This window comes from Phragmites australis, chromosome 5 (genome assembly GCF_958298935.1).
Source record: "Phragmites australis chromosome 5, lpPhrAust1.1, whole genome shotgun sequence".
Lineage (NCBI taxonomy): Eukaryota > Viridiplantae > Streptophyta > Magnoliopsida > Poales > Poaceae > Phragmites > Phragmites australis.
Genome location: NC_084925.1, coordinates 29,991,290 through 30,008,767, shown reverse-complemented (window position 1 = coordinate 30,008,767; position 17,478 = coordinate 29,991,290). Strand labels below are relative to the sequence as shown.

The following is a 17,478-nucleotide window of genomic DNA, read 5'->3' as shown; positions in this document are numbered from 1 at the left end:
TTACTTCCGTTTGAATTTTAAGATGTGTTAGATGATCCAAATAAAAAAGATCATCGATTTAATAAGAAATTTATTAAGATAACTATTCACCTGTTTGTATTCATCCATCTTATTCCTACACTATCCGGCAGTCCTAGGCTGACCCACCCCGCGTCCACCGCTAATGTCGAGTCGGTCTGCTGCGGGACATCCCTCTATGCCCGTAGAACGGAGAACAACCCTCTTACCTCTACGCCATTCGTATATAGGCGTGCCCACTTGCAGCGGCAGGATCGGAGTCTGCTTTCATCGATGTGGCAACAAGGCGACGGGATCCGGTGCAGTCGCAACTGCACCGATTCTCAGTCACCCGTTTTCGTGATGAACAGTGCAGGTGGATCGCTACAGTACCAACTGCTACAGTAATTTACAAATGTTTGCTTTAGGGAAGCACAGGAAGAGCCCTCTGTCTAACCGGATCAGTGTTGCTTGGGTACAGAGTGTGGTCTGGAGGGCTAGCCGAGGTTAGCAGGCATCCACAGCCGAGCCTGAGGATGCGAAAGCTTCGCCAAGTCGGACAACTGCTCTCTATCTAAGCACATGCATACTCGCCGCTGACTCGCAGCTTATTTCGACTAGTGTATTTCTGCCTCACACGGTTTCTTCCGCGTTTGACGCATTCAGACGAATTGAAGCTTCATCAGCAGCAAGGCCAAATCTTCCCTTCCAACGTACCAGAGCCAAGTCAAAAATGTTAGATCTCCCCTCTTTTCTTTTCTTTTTTTCTGATCGAATCATCCTAACCTGCCCCAGAAAACATCGTGACCTATGATTACAGTGCACGCACGTTAAACCCTTTATAAGAACTAATTTTTTTTATCAGAATATGAATATAAAAAAGACTTAAGGATGCTTAAATATATCCTTTCAAATTCAGTAATTAATAGAATAAATCACACTTTTACCACTAAACTATATCCGGTACATGTAGATTACGATACCAATACTACTAAACTATTTAGAAGGAGGCTATATCTAATCAATCGGAGAAAATTCATGACAGTGAACGTACACTACTCCACTAGCTACTCCGCTATATATAGCTGCGAGACATACCTCTTCTCTGCACTTGGTCCCTGTCTCCGTAACCATCGAGAACTCGTCACCTCAAATTCTTGCCCCCTCCCACCCCCCCCCCCCCCCCATCTCGACACTCGCGAGGCATTTGAGCTTTAAAGTTTGGAGCACCGCGCGCATCCGTACCCCCAAGAAATCAGCCATGAAGGTAGGCGTTTCATATATGGCGGCTTCAGATTCTTTGCAGCAGCTTGCTCGAACCATGTTCTAATTTCGACTCAATCTAAGAAAAAAGTTCTAATTTCGATTCAAACACTGCAGCAAAAGATCGTGATCAAGGTGCAGATGACGTGCGACAAGTGTCGGTCCAAGGCCATGGCGCTGGTGGCCGCGGCGAGCGGGGTCGACTCGGTGGCGATCGCCGGCGACGACAAGGACCAGGTCGTCGTGGTGGGCGACGGCGTGGACTCCATCAAGCTCACCAGCGCGCTGCGCAAGAAAGTGGGACCCGCGCAGCTGGTGCAGGTCGGCGACGCCAAGAAGGACGACGCCAAGAAGCCGCCGGCCGCCGCCGTGCCCCAGTACATGTCGAACCCATGGTACTATCACTACCCGGCGCCGCAGCCGCCGGTCAGCGTCGTCTACGAGCACCCCGCCGGCGGGTACGGGTACGGGTACGGGTACCAGACGCCGCCGGACAGCAATTGCTCCATAATGTAGAGAGAGCTATAGCATGCGTACGCCCGTACGGACCAGTGTCGTACATGCACAAATTTTCCCCTTTTTTTTCAGCACTACGCGAATACAACTACACTATTGGGACACGAATCCTCTGCATTAATGACTATTAATACAGAGGATTACTGTTTGCACAGTAATATGAGTCTGCTGCTACAGTAGAAACAGTATTTGATTCTACTGTACCACGGGATCTGTACTGTAGCGTTACTGTAGCAGTAGATCCAATCCATCCACCTCCAAATCAATGGCTGTAGAAACAGTATTTGATTCTACTGTACCACGGATCTGTACTGCAGCGTTACTGTAGTAATAGATCAAATCCATCCACCTCCAAATCAATGGCAGTAGAGTGCTCTTAATACACTCCACTGTAGCTCTCTGCAGTTGCCAGTGGCAACTACAGAGGATCCGTGTCCACACTATTGTACTATTTGGCCTGTTTGAAATGCAGAAATTTCACAGGTTTTTTACAGAATATTGATTTCCAGTACTAGGAGTCTGGAGAAAAAAAATCCCACGTTTCAAAAGGGGCGCCTCTTCTCGGCTTTGTGTGACAGAACCAGGTTTTGAGCCAACGCTAACTCGTTGTCTCTTGCAACATCATATATACTCGTACTCCCTTGCGTGTCAAATGGGAGGCTTATAACTATGGTAAACCCATAGACCACGTTCTAGAAATTCTTTCTTGTTTGGACCGTGCCTTCTCGTCTTGTCGAATTGAGTGAGCAACGAACACTCTTCCAAGGTCACCGTAACTGGCTCTCGATCCGAACGGCGAGAAGATTAGCAGCACGAATTCTTCATTGGGGTGTCCAGTGGAGAGTAGCAGTACTCTGCACAGCAGATAGGTTAAGTTGATCTTGAAGCCTGCAGCGACTCCTCTTTCGTGAAGAATGCAGAGGTACCAATGTACCATCACCGCAGATTTTTTAATTTCGATAACTTCAACGCAGAACCAAACATTGGCTAGATTTTTTTATACTTAGCCAATAATTTCAGTATTAGTAGTAGCAGAACCAAATTATCGTATACTGCTACTAAAGTAGTGTGCCAGTCCTGGGTTCCCATCCAGTCTCCCACGGAATTCAAAAGTGTAGACTTCGTAGAGCTTTGTTGAATTGGTGCTGAAGCTTCTGGTGGAATTGGTCTCGAGGTGATCGCTGCTGCTGCGTGTCGATGATGATTTCTTCAGTTGCTTCCGTTCCGCCACGCAACAGCCGCGGCCTTTTCTCATTCCGTGCCACGCAGTGAAATTTCTTCTCTGCGCGCGTGCCCTTGAGCGCAGGACCTGCTCCTTCCCAATCTACTGAAAGGGAAAACGAATCACGCCGAAGCTCGCTAGACAAATCGCTCGGGACATAGTCTAAAATCAGACACGCGTGCGGACTAGGGTGTGTTTAGTTGTCCGAATTTATTTCAATCTATTCTGTTGAGTGAATAATTTTAGAAAAATATATGTTTAGTTTTCATATTTACTGTTTCAATTCGATCCGACGAATGTAAATATACACCTTCAATCTAACTTTCACTCTGCAGCCTAATCTGATAGATACAGACAGAGCTACCTAGCAATATCTTAAAATCATCTTTATACGGATAAACAATCACAATTTTAATTTTTACATCTGCTCATACGACCACAGATTCAATCAATTAAAAAAAACTCAGCTCAACTTATACAAATAAATATAACTAACTAAATATTTTTATTTTAAAAGAATATGATCTCACTCAGCCAGATTATATCTGCAGCTCTAAAAACCAACACACCCTTAGCTGCCCCCGCCACGCAGTCTGCCTGAAGTGAAAACCTTGCCCATGAAAGTGTTTTCTCATGGGCTTGTTTTTGTTCTGGCAAGGAGCGTAATGGGCCCAACTCTACATATTCTGGCCCATTTCTATTACTTCCGGCTTTACGTTTCTATCACACTTTTCCCGGAAAAAGTTTGGAGTTCGCCCACCAGAATCAGACTCCAGCAACATTTTTGTTTGAGACAAATTCAACATCAGCAATTTCACAAGAAACCTGACAAAAAAAACACGTGTGAGAAAGTTCTCCAACTATCAAGAGGACAAAATCAAAACGCGCAAGCACTATTGAGTCTTGTCTTCTTTGCGGCAAATTAATGACCGTATGTTATATCATTGGTGGATCTAGAACTATAAAGTAGGAGACTCTTTTATTCTTCTTTCTCTTCCTTCTCCTCCTTATCTTTTCTTCTTTTTCCTCTTGCACGCCCAAAAATTGAGAGGGGAGAGGAGGGCTTTGAGGGTTTCGATGTGCATCTAGGTAGGGGCTTGAGCCCCACTCTGGCGGATCCGCCCCTGCATCAGGTCAAGATGGAAAAAAGCTGGAGTTTCGAACTTACTCCGCATCAAGAATGATCCTTTTCTTCTTACAAAAACAAAGACACGAAAGAGCCTATGGGATATCAACACGTCACCTCGATGATTCATGAACTTCTTTTTAGATGATGACTGACTAAGTTGGCTTGACTAGATGACAACATGGCAACCATTTTCCAACCTCCACTAGATTTGTTAAACTGATCATCTGGTCTTACCCACAATCTTGACTAGGCTGCCACCAGCAGGTCTCTCAAATCATCCCTGGCGCAATCTCAGCCGTCTACCAAACCGATTCTCTGCGTCCAAAGGCCGAGATCACTCTGAATGCTCAAAAATGGTAGCTCATATCATCCAGATCGCAGTCTGAACTACCACGCCGGGTTTTGTTCATCGTGGGCGGTACTCTACTTGTAAAGGAGACGCACAATGCCAAGGTAATTGCCGTGAAATGAACCGGTTGCTGTATTTTTCGTGCGTGTCTGAGCCTCTGTGACATATATAAAGCGACACGCTGCTCTGCTCTGCACGGACCAGCTTTGCTAGCTCCTGCTGATCATTTGCTTGTTACTCAACGACGCCAGCATGAGGGTATGTGTACACAAGCGCATCTCGTCTCGCGACGGGAATTTTTACCTCTAGATTTTGCTCAGGTTTCATTGGGCTGTTCTCCTTGTTGCTGCAGACGGAGATGGTGATCCGGATGCAGGGGAACTCCTCCGAGAAGGGCCACTCCAAGGCCATGAAGATCGCAGCTGAAATCGAGGGTACGAGAGATGCAACTTAACTTTCCTCTGTTTGTTCTCCACGAACAAAGTAGTTGTACTCAATGCTTGCATGCGATCAATGGAGCAGGGGTGGAGTCGGTGACGCTGGCGGGGAAGGACAGGGACCTGCTGCTGGTGGTAGGCGACGGCGTCGACTGCAACTACCTGACCACCCGCCTGCGCCGGAAGCTGGGCCACGCCGACATCGTCGAGCTGCGGACCCTGCATGACAGCGGCAGGGGAGGGGGCGGCGGCGGCTACGGAAACTATAGCTCTCCGGTGCCCAGCAGCTACACGCCAGCGGCGTCGGAGTACTACCATCACCAGCCATACGAGTACTACCACCCTCCGCCGTACGCCGCCGCCGTCGTGCACCACGAGTACTACCCAGCTGCCGCTGACCCCAACAGCTGTTCCATCATGTAGCACCACGTACCACTAGTGTCGTTAGTGTAGGTAATGCTTATGCTCTGTAGGTGGATATGTTATTTTTTTTCCCCATACAGCAGTTTCATACTGCTAGCTTGTCTCTCAAATCGGGGCTTGTTTCTTAGTTTTCCCCCGTTTCATTCATTTTGTAGTAACATGCTTTGCCTCTGGTGTCGATTGTGAAGCTATTGAGGTGTGAAATGTGAATCCCAGTTTACTGTTATCTTGGATTTGATCTCTCTTTAATCGATTGATCAGCCCCGGCTGGAGAAATGCAAAACCGCATAGGCTTATACACACACGTATTATCTTGAATAAACCATAGGTGTTACACAGTGCTGAACGCTTCTGAGGGACGCCGAACAATACTAAGTTTATTTGGACTCTGCTTCTAACTTATTGAAAAGTTGTGATTTTGGTTTTTCTGAAAAGTTACTTTTGAATTTTAGCGGTTAGATTTTATAATATTTTTTTTAGCTTCTCAGCATACTACTTCTCAGAAAAATTAATCTCAGTTAGCTTCTCAATTTCTAGTTCGTTTTCTTATAAATATACTTCTAAAGAAGTTAAAAATCACTTTTCAATAATCCGTTTGTTTGAATTTTTAACTTCTAAATTTCTAACATAAACAAAAGTCAGAAGTAACTAAAACAAACATGCCTTAAAAGCTCAGTGGCAAACTGCAACGGTGCGCAGTTATAGGTAGGTACTGCATGTTTTCTGTTTCTCCTGCAAAGAAAATCTACTGCACGTGTTCGGGAATTGGAACAAGTATATAATTCACACTACTCATTAGCATGGTACAAGTACATCTTTCATTTAACTGAATAAGTTTAAGATCGACGCAATGGCCATGAGAAAACAAAACTTGCATCCGTGCAGCTCATAGTTTGGTTTTACCACCGCCGACCGGCAGTCTTGTCCGGTCTGTGCGCACATGCCGTGCCTTATGGGTGTTACAAATCCTTGGCAAGTCATGGAATCAAGTGGCAAACGAGATGCACGCCTATCTAGTCTAGTTATCTACTAGGCAGAATGACAGCGCGTTGCTACGTTCGTCTCGAATAAATATTATGCTGCTGCGTCCGTCTCGAATAAATATAATACTAAAATATTGTGTAATTTGTAGGTTGTATTTTGGAGGTATGATCGGTCTTTTTTTATTTATTTTTTTACAGCCACACTCATTGGAATGTTGCGATTGTAGTTTTTTTATTTAATACGTCAAGGTCTATGGATCAATATGTATTTTTTTCTATCAGGCATTTATGTATCAAGCTATTAAATTGACAGTGGTGTAATTCTTTTTATCTAATTTGTTTTTTTTTTGTCATTGCTGTTTTTTAAGTATGAATCATCAATGGTGAGGGAAGTGGAGATCTAGAATTTTTTAATCTAATTTTGGTCCGACGACTAGATTTTATCTGGTCCTACGTGTATGAGGGAATAAATGGGAGAAGTATTAATTTAAAAATGAGGTCATTTTTTTTTGCTAGCGGCTAAAGTTTCCGCCGACGACTAAAGTTTCTGAAGGGAAACACTGGATTTTGTCTGGATGTACGTGTATGAGGAAATAAATGAGCGAGATATTTTGTTGTTTTTTAAATGGAATAACTTTGTATGTATATATACATATATATGTGTGTGTTTGTATATATACGTATATATATGTGTATATATGTATATATATATATATGTATATATATACAGTGAGCAGTTTTGATTGGTTGATTGATGTACCATAGCATGTATTACTCTTGCGTTAGTGAGCCATGGCCGAGTATATGGCAGTAAGCACAGGTATCGGAGTAATCATGTGTGCGTCCCAACACCCACTGCAGAGAGGAGTCCAGAAGCACGCACCGACGCAGTGGCGGACCCAGAGATTTCAGTGAGCCTGGGCTAAATACAGACCGTGCCCGTACAAGTTATGTTTTGCCCAAAATTTGACCGATCCAAATCACGAATTTACTTATAGCTTGTATAGAAGTAAAGAGGCGAGTCGGGGTGGAGCCCGGGCGGGTGCCCAGGGTCGCCGGGCCCTGGGTCCGCCACTGCACCGACGCATGCGAGGCGTGAGCCCACTTAGCATAGGCTTGCTACAGGAGCTACAGTGCTCGGCGTGCTGAAGGGGCTTCGATTCCTCCCCGCTTAGTATATAGTATTGATGACGTATTCATCCTTGTCTTTTATGCATAGTACGATCGAACTGCGCGATCTTAAACTGTCCTTCAAACGTGTGTGAATATCGGCATAGCTGCCATATGACTCTTATCCGTTTGTGTCCAACGTGTAATACTTTGGATAAAGCAACTACAAACAAGTTGCATACAATTTTTTTTTTTTTTTGGCCCTCTCTATGTTCTTAGACAATGGAATAAAACATAAATAACATAAAGGGGCCCTCATGCGGTGAATGTTCACCGTCTGATAGGAAGGAGGCAGAAAAGCATGAACACCACCACCTCTTTCTCCTCCCCCCCCCCCACCCACTCTTCTTCTTACCGCTCCCGCCCTAGCCTAAGCCTTCAGCAGTATCGGTTTCTAGCGCTACAGCATTGTATACAGTGCAAATGTCGAACGGTCTCATTTGCATCTGGCTCCAGCAGCATCGGTTTTGGTCTCTACAATGATGCGGGCATTTTACGAGAGGAGGAGAGGATCGGTATTTTTGCGGGAGGAATGGAGATCCATAACACTGTTTACAAAAGATGATTATAGATCTGAAGAGAGATAAAAAATGATAGAAAATAGAAAATAGAGTAGCTGCTGGAGATAAAAAAAAATATTTCTCGTATTTGCAAGGTTGAGATCTGAGTCTTTGTGTGGTTTATATGCATAACATCAACGCCCAAAGAGATAATTGGAAGCAAATGTTACAAAGAGGATCTTACAAAAGCGCAATAGAAACCACAAATACTGTAATACAAGTATGATAACAAAAGTTGCTGTCAAAGAAGGATTCATGGTTAAAGCTGTCTAAATTCTATTTTAGAATAGCAAGTTGCAACAACTAACAAGTATAAAACAATTTCTTTGACAGATGTAATATATTGTATGATGATGCACATTATAGATGACACTAACAATAAAAAGTATGTGCTCTTTTACTAATAAATGGTACTGTTTTTTCTTCAGAGGGGACTATGAAGTCATGCGGGCAGCCTCTGGAGAGAAAGGCTTGCGCAACCACGGTGAGCATCAATCACTGCTTGCTGCCTTCGTCTTGCCCGCTGCCCATAACTTTGGCGGTTGCATGACACCGCAACCCTCCTCCCTTCCAGCGGCGGCAGCACACCACCACCACGTGTCCCTGGCTCCCTGCTTCACTAGTAAGCAATGAATGCTCATAAGTTAGCAAAATCATTTTCTAGTCGGGAAAAACATCATGTGCAAATCATTTGTGTACAACTCTGTTACAACCATATATTTAAACTGTCATATTCATTTGTGAGCCACCGTCTAAGTGACTTCAACATTCACCAACTGATTAATCCTTGCAGGTTAGCTAAAAGAAGGGTCGGCGGACTTGTTCTTGCCCATCAAGAGAAGCTAATGGGTGGAGGTGGTCCTCCTTGATTATATGGTGTTGTTTGGGCCTCCAATGGTCGAGATAATTATGATTGATCGGGCAAAGTCTTTTGGTCAAAGTCATCAGTTAAATATCTCACCTTGTGAGCTCTATTAAACGATGATGACGCTTTGTTTGGCTACCAAGTACCAACTAAACAAGGCCTTCCCACATGTGGCAGGCTCCTTTGTCCTGTCAGTACTTCAGAGAAGGCGCACACTTTTCTGGATCCGCACACTGTCCTGTCAGTACTGTATCACAAACCCTGTCCGTCCATTCGTGATCCAGCGGACAAAAAATCATAAACTGCAAATTACTATAACACAAAGTCAAAAGATGCGAATCCCACTTTTCTTTCCTCTCCCAGCATCCACAGGTATATAGCAGCTCCTAATTGCTTTCTTTGGAGCACCTCTCCAAAGACAGCAGCAGAGCAGAGCCATGAGGGTAAACATCTTCTTTCGATAGCATCTGTTTTTTCTTGTTGCAGATCGACTTGTACTTTATATTCTCTTTCTTTGGCCTATTCTAGCACAGTTTTATGAACTTGTTACTGCATCTGTGGAAGAATTTCAGAAGGAGATTATAATCCGGATGCATGCGAAATCCGAGAAGTGCCGGGCGAAGGCCATGAAAGTGGCAGCTGCGGTCAGCGGTATGCCTAGCTACATGCTCTTGTCGTGCTTGTGATCACGAGTTGTCGTTCACTCGTTCTTATCAGCCAGAGATTGATTTTGAGCAGGGGTGGAGTCCGTGACGCTGGCCGGCGGCGACAAGAGCCTGCTGCTTGTGATCGCCGACGGCGTGGACTCGAACAAGCTGACCAAGAAGCTCAAGAAGAAGGTGGGCAATGCGGAGATCGTGGAGCTGAGGACGCTGGACACCTTCGTTACGGCGCTTCCGCTCCCGCGCGCGGCCGCCGGCGCTCCGGGGAGCAAGGGGATGGCCCAGATGGCGATGCTCGCGCAGTCGCCGTATAACCACCACCAGTGGCAGTACAGCTACGCCGCGGCACCCAGCCCGTACGCCTACAACTACTATCACCCGTCGCCGATGGGCGGCGCCGTCGAGCGCGGCTACGGCTATGGGACCGGGATCAGCAGCTACTCGCGCGCGGTGGCGCGCAGCCACCCGGCCAACTACTCGCCGCTGGTGGAGAAGCACGACTACCAACCCATGGACCATTCCTCCTCCAGCATGAGGAGCAAGGAGGTGGCGCGCCGTGAGAGCGACACCAACAGCTGTGCCATACTCTAGTTCTCCTACTCTGGTGATGCCATGATTGACGACGGTGTTGCGATATGCAAAAGGTGTCGCAGCGGATCGAACCTGCCAGCTGCTTGAATCTTGATTGACTGTTTGCTCCATGTATGGATTTGTTGTCTGTGGTTTCATTCTGATTTGTTCTAGCAAGTGTGGAAGGTTGTAAATTTGTAGATGTTTCTGTCGGATGGATCGAAGTGGTGGCATTCGACCTGTTACTGTAGATTTTACCTGTACATACAGCAATATGTTATTGTTACCAGCAGTTAGCACTTCACTTTTATTTCTGTTGCATTTTTTTTGTGAAAAGGCAGAATCATAACTCTGAACTTTGTGCTTATGTATCTGATCTCTGAACCTTTTTCAAAAAATTTGATCTCTGACCTTAAAATCTGAGTGTTTTTGTCGACAATTGGTAAAGTTGATAATAAAAATATTTATTTAAAGTATGGATATTTATTCATCAACTGTGCGCATCAAAGATGATGATACAGGATTTTCTACAGGTTCAAATCTCTGGTAAAATAATAGCTCTACGTTCTGTTCTGTCTTGATTAATAAAGACAATTACAATGGGTCGAAATGTAAAATGTAGAAAACTTGGAATATGCTTTGGGGGGGGGGGGGGTGCTGCACTAGCGCATTTTGACTGCCATCCAAAATCAAATTTCTAGCGGAGATTAAAATACTCAGCGGTGGCGAGATATCAAACAATAAAGGCTCCCAGCTAGTGAAATTATTAATCAGCGATGGACTAATGAGCCTTTTCTAAAATAAAAAAGTGATGCTCTTCCCTCTTCAACTGATGATGATCTAGAAGTGTGTTCTCGATGGAATTTTAAAGCCTTAATTCAGTACTTGTCAGTGAGGCGGTGCCTATCCATTGGTGAAGTCAAGTCACGGGGTTTTGTCCATTTGCTGTCAGGTCACCTAATTCTAGATCCTCCAACTACTGGGTATGATTCAAGTGGGTTTCAACGACCAAAATTTTCGTGCTCGTTAACTGTAGATTTTTCTTGTACATACCGCAATATGTTATTGTTACCACTTCACTTTTATTTCTGTTGCCTTTTTTTAGGGAAAAGGCAGAATCATAACTCTGAACTTTGTGCTTATGTATCTGATCTCTGAACCTTTTTCAAAAAAATTGATCTTTGATCTTAAAATCTGAGTGATCTTGTCAATAATTGGTAAAGTTGATTAGAAAAATACTTATTTAAAGTATGGATATTTATTTATCAACTGTGCGTATCAAAGATGATGATATAGGATTTTCTATAGGTTTAAGTCTCTGTAAAGATAATAACTCTATATGCTGTTCTGTCTTGATTAATCTTAAAAAAAAATTATATTAGGATTGTGTTTAGATTTAATCATAAAGACAATTACAATGGGTCGAAATGTAAAATGTAGAAAACTTGGAATATGCTTGGGGGGGGGGGGGCTCTGCACTAGCACATTTTGACTGCCATCCAAAATCTATTAATCAGTGATGGACTAATGAGCCTTTTCTAAAATAAAAAAGTGATGCTCTTCAACTGATGATGATCTAGAAGTGTGTTCTCGATGGACTTTTAAAGCCTTAAACTCAGTACTTGTCAGTGAGGCGGTGCCTATCCATTGGTGAAGTCAAGTCACGGGGTTTTGTCCATTTGCTGTCAGGTCACCTAATTCTAGATCCTCCAACTACGGGGTATGATTCAAGTGGGTTTCAACGACCAAAATTTTCGTGCTCGTTAGATGAAGCACTGAGAAATCGGTGTTGCTTATGCACACTAATTTTCAGTCCTTTCTATTTTTTCTTTTTCATGTATAATGGCTAAGTGCACTATGCTAAGTGAAGAGATCAAAACATATTTCATCTCAAAATAAAGCTTTTCTCGTTAAAAAAATCAATGTTAGTCTTAGCAAATGTCACTGCTAGTACGAATCACTATCACCACACGCTCGAATTCGAATCTCCCTGACATATTCTCTGATGCAAGCTTGACAACCTTGTTCATAATACAAAGTAGAATCTGCAGGACCAGACTGGCGATAGACTGGTGTGGTGATGCGATGGCGCTGGCTCCGCGGACGATGGGCGGGGTTGAAAGCATGGGCGATGAAAATGGAGCAAATAGGGTGACGACGAGTGGTGACTACATATCTAGCGATAAAAACGTCATCAAATACGATAGGAGGCGAGCACATGTTCGATATATCGACGGTTATCAATTTTACCGTTTCGATCTGATTTCAAAAACTGAATGGTAACTAAACTTAAATTAAAAAATAAAAAAAATTGGACACAATTCTAAGATCTTTTATGAAAAAATATTAAAAATAATGTAGTTTGCACCATATTCTATAGGGACTAAGTTTGAAAAAAAAGTTGAAGCGTGCGGTTCAGTTATTAATTTATATTAAAGAAAAGCTTAACATACAAAAATATATTTTTCTTGCGTAGGATGTATCTTAAGAGGATCTTTAAAATTGATTTCACTTTATTTAGAGTTTCATTAATTTCTTTATAATTTTTACAAAGTTCACAAGCATAAAGTGAATATGTTAAGAAACAGTACTGTAATTAATTTTTTCATGTCTACTATTATTTTTTCTACATAAAGCATAGTATAAATAACTTAATAAAAGTAGTTTTACTAATTTTAGAGGTGTGATGGGTCAGTTATGAATTAATCTAGTCGCAACACATTTATACAATTATGTATGTTACAATAACTAATTCATGAGTTCATGTATTTTTAAAAGACATAGGATCATGTAAAAAGACTAACAAAATTAGTTTCATGATTTTTGGATTAGCATAGAGTAAACTATGCATTTAACTTGGTTTAATAAATACATTTTCTAATAGAAAAATTTCAACTTTTTTATAAGTATAAATACTTTTACCATGTAGATCATGTTACAAGAAAACTAATAAAGTTTGTTTCACTTGATTTGAAGCTCAGATAAATTAGTTATTGATTTTACAAAATTAAACTATTTTTTGGTTTTTTGTTGAACTTCACTAAAAATCGAGAAAATCGTTCGATAAATCGAGAAAACCAAGCAGTTACCGATAAAACCGAGCGGTTCTTGATAATGCAGAAAATTCGAGAAAACTGCTCGATAAATAAAAAAAATCACTCGGTAACCGATCCAATTCGATCGTTACCGAGAGGCGATTCTGACAAATTTTTAACCAAATTTTAAATTTTAGCAAATAATTTTTATCTGAATTTTAGCCGAATTTTGAGTGATTATCACGATAATCATGAATTTTTTATAACCGTCTGAGCTCAGTAACCGACGGCCGATCGGTAAGTTAAACCCTAGGCGAGCAGCATAAGGGAGCACATCACTGCATCTTCTTTCCCTTTTTTTTTTTAAAAAAAACAGGCATATGAAGTATAACAACACTACTAGGACATGGTTAGTAAAATATATGAGTAAATTTTGTAAATCTACACTACAAAATTATATATTTTTCTTTCTATTTTAAAAAATCACAGTTACTTTATATTACTTTATCACAAAACTACACTTCTTTTGGTTTAACTATTACAAAACTATATTTTTTTCCTCTCATATTTTACAAAATCACACTTATTTTTCATCACTTAATCACAAAAGTACGATTCTGTTACTAATGAACAGATTAACAAGGCAGGTTCATGTGTCATACTTACAAACTCTAGCCCTCACTGTTTGCTAACATGACTTACTACGCTATGTCACAATTACTTATCAAATTAGCAAATCATACGTGATATTTGGACTCTTTCTCTTGGAAGCTACCGATCTAACGTGAGTTGAATTTTTAGGAAAAAAAATTGGTGTTTGTGAGGGCCGAAGCCTAAAGTAGGATGCGTGAGCCCATCTTGTCAGATTTGTTTATAGTAATAGAAGTGTAGTTTTGTGATTAAGTGATGCAAAGTAAATGCGGTTTTGTGAAATATGAGAAAAAAAATGTAGTTTTGTGATAGTTAAACAAAAACAGTGTAGTTTTGTGATAAAATGATATAAAATAAGTATGGGTTTATTAAATAGAAGAGAAAATATAGTTATATGATAGTTTTAAGATGTAGTGTAGTTTTACGAAATGTAATGAAAAGATAATTGAAGTACCTAACAATTCCTTTTTTAGGAACTGTTCGACTAGCGGAGAAGAGGAAAAAGAAGCACAAAGGATGAAAGGAGCCTGACGTGCTATCCGGCCCATCGTTATTCGTAACGACGGGTGGCGGCCCATGAAATGGAGAAGGCCCGGTATTCGAAGGGCCTGGACTCCTCGTAGCTGCGGCCTGCTGTGCTCCACCTCCACTGTTCTCTCTCTCTCTCTCTCTCTCTCTCTCTCCTCACTTTCTCCGATCATCTCATCTGCGGCGCCGGCGACCAGCGGCCATGCGGGTGGCACTCAGGGTGCTCGTCATCGTCCGCGACGGCGCTGGCTACGGATCAGCCCTCGCCGACGCTCTCCGCCCGCCGCCGGGGCTCACGAGGTTTTTCCTCCCGCCCAAAACCCTAACCTAACTTGCCCAAAAGCCCGCAGCTTCCGCTTACTTCCCCTTAACTGGTGGATGTTTCTTGCAGGGATTCCTCACCCTTCGAGATCCCGCTCGGTAAGTACGGCCTCGACGGCGAGAAGGCGTCTGGCGAGCTCGTGAACTTCTCGGATTCCAGTGGCTCACCTCAGGTAAGGGTCTAAGAGGTTTTCTACACATCTCATCGATCCGATTTGTGTGGTGCAAGTTAAAATTTAGCTAAATGAACGGGAGGTTTGTTGTTTCTGTTGTTGGATGAGCTGAAGGTTACTAGAATAAGCAACTGGAAGAGTAGTCTCCTTTGAGGAGTTTGCTAGGGGACAGTACTATGTTTTTATTGCGCCTTGAAAGTCCCTTCTGGTTTTGCAACATGATATTGTAGTTAGAAATTTGGAGCAAGGCCAGGAGATTGAAAAGTGAAAAATGTACGTGGAGGGTGGGCACCGTCTCTCTCCCTATCACGATTTGTGGAACTCCCTGAGGAATATAACTTACTGGAAGAGCCAGGGTTCAGAAACTTAGGAGATGTTCCATTCGTTGGGTGTTTGGTAGTAGTGGTCTTCCTTGGTGGAAAAGAGAGGAAGGCTTGGTTCACCTATCTTCCTTCGCATCAAAATCCAATGTTGTCATGATTGAGTTCAATCATATTACTGATAAACTGAAGCTAGGTTACAGGTGTCACTTTGTCCTTGTTTCTGTGAACTTGCATCCTGACCTGATCTCAATAAACGTGTTGTGTATGCTAACCTTGTTTTTGTTCTTGTCTACATCGTTACTTGCAATAGTCTACCTGATGCATCAGTACTAAATATGTTTTAGCAAATATAACAGAATTCTGTTTTTCATGATTTTCACTCTTAAATCTCGATCAACTTATCACATTTGACCAACATTAAACTGACATCGCCTGGTAATGATGACACAACTTGAGGCAATCTACGCCAATGGAAAATGACACTTTCCTACTGGGTTTCACACTTTTTGGTTGTCTTGCTTGAGTTTATATTAGATGGAATAAGGAAATCAGCAATGTTTTGGGAAGTTTAACATGTATCCTATGTCTATTGGTTTCATGTTTCTTTTCCTAACAATGTTTTAGTTTTTGTCAATACGGTCCTTTTCTAGACTGATATTCAGCTGTTAGTAAGGTACCATGGCTTCCAAATTACACAATTGTAAGGGCTGTATACTGTCGAGCTGTTGGTCTACTTTGAGGATCATTTGCTAGTGAAGAATTGACTATATTTTGTTATGATGTGAAAGATCATTTCTATTCCTGTCCACTAATATTGGATCTGCCCTATTTTCCTTCTGCGCTCCATAAGAAAATTGTTGTGTTCAAGCTCTGTTATTTATTGCCAGGTGTCCGTTTTTGTTCTGCCAGACTATAAACCTCCTCTTGCGGCATGTGCTATGAATGAGGTTTTGCAACTGATTTCTTCTGAAGCTACCTCCACTGAGCGAGTTCTAATTGTCCCATTCATCACAAGATCGTCAAGCTATCATGATGGAATGGACCATGCAACAAAAGCATCGCCTGTACTTTATAGTGATAAAATAGGGGCAACAACGGACTTTACTCGCTCATTGGTTGACGGGACTACTAAACCTCCTACATCCTTACAAATACGTAGTGAGCCAATATTATGTTTGTTGGAAATGGTGCGCGTGTTGAAGATGCCTACAGTTCTTCTTGTCACTTCTGGTGGGCAGCAGCGAGGCAAAAGCTCTACAGATTCCGATCTTGAGGTATATCTGACTATTACGTTGATCCTAATTGAATTATTCTTCACCCTTATTCAAGGCTCATGGCATTGATAGTTTCCTGTATTTCTGCCTTTCTTTGCTTCTGCCTTTTCCCCTTTCTTTTGATGGCTGCAGACTATGTTCATACTGAAATGGGCGAGTGTCAGAATTTTACTGATCAAGTCCAAACATACTTAAGCATATGAAGTAACAATTTTAAAATGGATTGACCTGTGATCTTGGTCCTCCCAAGCATTTGTGGTTGCAACTAAGATACAACTCTCTAATAGATTTATATCGCAGTAGATTACATTGCCTTTATAGTTCTCTTCTTTCCAAATAGAAAGTAAATATATCAATATATCATGATTTTTGTTAAGGTCATTTTGTATAGTGCATGGTTTCTTATATGTATATCTAGTAATGCAATGTTAGAAGTTTTATACTTTTTGAATTATGATATTGTTTGAAGTAGTGTGGCAATGCACAGCCACCCATAGCGAGCAGTAGAAGCCTGTATGCTAAAAGCGTCCTGCTGTAGTTTTGAACACCTGTGAAAGGATGCGGGTTTTATTACTTGTAACTTGTAAATTGCAATGTTTGCTGGCTCATCCAGGTTCTTCCTATTGTGCTTGCAGGTGCTGCAATGCGTAGGAGACTACTTGGCCCGGCACATCAACTTGGAGTTCTCAAAAGAAACTGTCCTTGAGAGGGGGATCGAGAAATCACCGATCGTTCAGGAACCCTGGCGTGAACTGTACGGCTGACAAAATTCTGCCTTGTCGGCACTATCTGACTTATAGCTTTGTCAGCATTGCATGCTGGATTCGGATGAATTTGCATGTTCTTGAGCTGGAATCGCGGAAGATCTGGTCTTTCGAAGTTTGTAATATGAGTCTCAGTCTCTTTACAACAGCAAAGCCTGGTGTACTAGTACACTTTGTCTCTTCTTCAGTTGAACGCGAAATGAACAAAGCTTTGAAATGTCTTGACGGACAGTAATCAAAATTTAGCCTTTTTTTTGTTCCAA

General features: G+C 42.2%; 4 protein-coding genes across 4 annotated transcripts; all 4 read left to right on the top strand.

Annotated features, from left to right (window-relative positions):
• The first annotated feature begins 1,151 nt into the window (after positions 1 to 1,151).
• LOC133917568 (disease resistance protein Piks-1-like) lies at positions 1,152 to 1,974 on the top strand. Its single transcript, XM_062361449.1, has 2 exons — positions 1,152 to 1,264; positions 1,378 to 1,974. Exons 1-2 carry the CDS (start codon positions 1,259 to 1,261, stop codon positions 1,774 to 1,776), a joined length of 405 nt encoding a protein of 134 aa, XP_062217433.1. The 5' UTR covers positions 1,152 to 1,258; the 3' UTR covers positions 1,777 to 1,974.
• A 2,612-nt stretch (positions 1,975 to 4,586) lies between these two features.
• Positions 4,587 to 5,562, top strand: LOC133917567 (disease resistance protein RGA5-like). Its single transcript, XM_062361448.1, has 3 exons — positions 4,587 to 4,734; positions 4,829 to 4,910; positions 4,999 to 5,562. Exons 1-3 carry the CDS (start codon positions 4,729 to 4,731, stop codon positions 5,334 to 5,336), a joined length of 426 nt encoding a protein of 141 aa, XP_062217432.1. The 5' UTR covers positions 4,587 to 4,728; the 3' UTR covers positions 5,337 to 5,562.
• Positions 5,563 to 9,253: 3,691 nt separating this feature from the next.
• LOC133917566 (uncharacterized) lies at positions 9,254 to 10,456 on the top strand. Its single transcript, XM_062361447.1, has 3 exons — positions 9,254 to 9,357; positions 9,487 to 9,565; positions 9,653 to 10,456. The coding sequence occupies exons 1-3, from the start codon at positions 9,352 to 9,354 to the stop codon at positions 10,165 to 10,167; spliced, it is 600 nt and encodes a 199-aa protein (XP_062217431.1). The 5' UTR covers positions 9,254 to 9,351; the 3' UTR covers positions 10,168 to 10,456.
• Positions 10,457 to 14,496: 4,040 nt separating this feature from the next.
• On the top strand, positions 14,497 to 17,432 carry LOC133919181 (uncharacterized). The gene is made up of 4 exons (XM_062363485.1): positions 14,497 to 14,660; positions 14,752 to 14,854; positions 16,065 to 16,451; positions 17,087 to 17,432. Exons 1-4 carry the CDS (start codon positions 14,563 to 14,565, stop codon positions 17,213 to 17,215), a joined length of 717 nt encoding a protein of 238 aa, XP_062219469.1. The 5' UTR covers positions 14,497 to 14,562; the 3' UTR covers positions 17,216 to 17,432.
• Positions 17,433 to 17,478: the final 46 nt, after the last annotated feature.

Excerpts from the sequence above, each read along its gene's own strand:
- LOC133917566 (XM_062361447.1), top strand. Across the intron at positions 9,566-9,652 it reads AGTGGCAGCTGCGGTCAGCG|GGGTGGAGTCCGTGACGCTG; the intron begins GTATGCCTAGCT and ends GATTTTGAGCAG.
- LOC133919181 (XM_062363485.1), top strand. The coding sequence starts at position 14,563 with ATGCGGGTGGCACTCAGGGTGCTCGTCATCGTCCGCGACGGCGCTGGC. Across the intron at positions 14,855-16,064 it reads ATTCCAGTGGCTCACCTCAG|GTGTCCGTTTTTGTTCTGCC; the intron begins GTAAGGGTCTAA and ends ATTTATTGCCAG. Across the intron at positions 16,452-17,086 it reads CTACAGATTCCGATCTTGAG|GTGCTGCAATGCGTAGGAGA; the intron begins GTATATCTGACT and ends TTGTGCTTGCAG.
- LOC133917567 (XM_062361448.1), top strand. Across the intron at positions 4,911-4,998 it reads GATCGCAGCTGAAATCGAGG|GGGTGGAGTCGGTGACGCTG; the intron begins GTACGAGAGATG and ends TCAATGGAGCAG.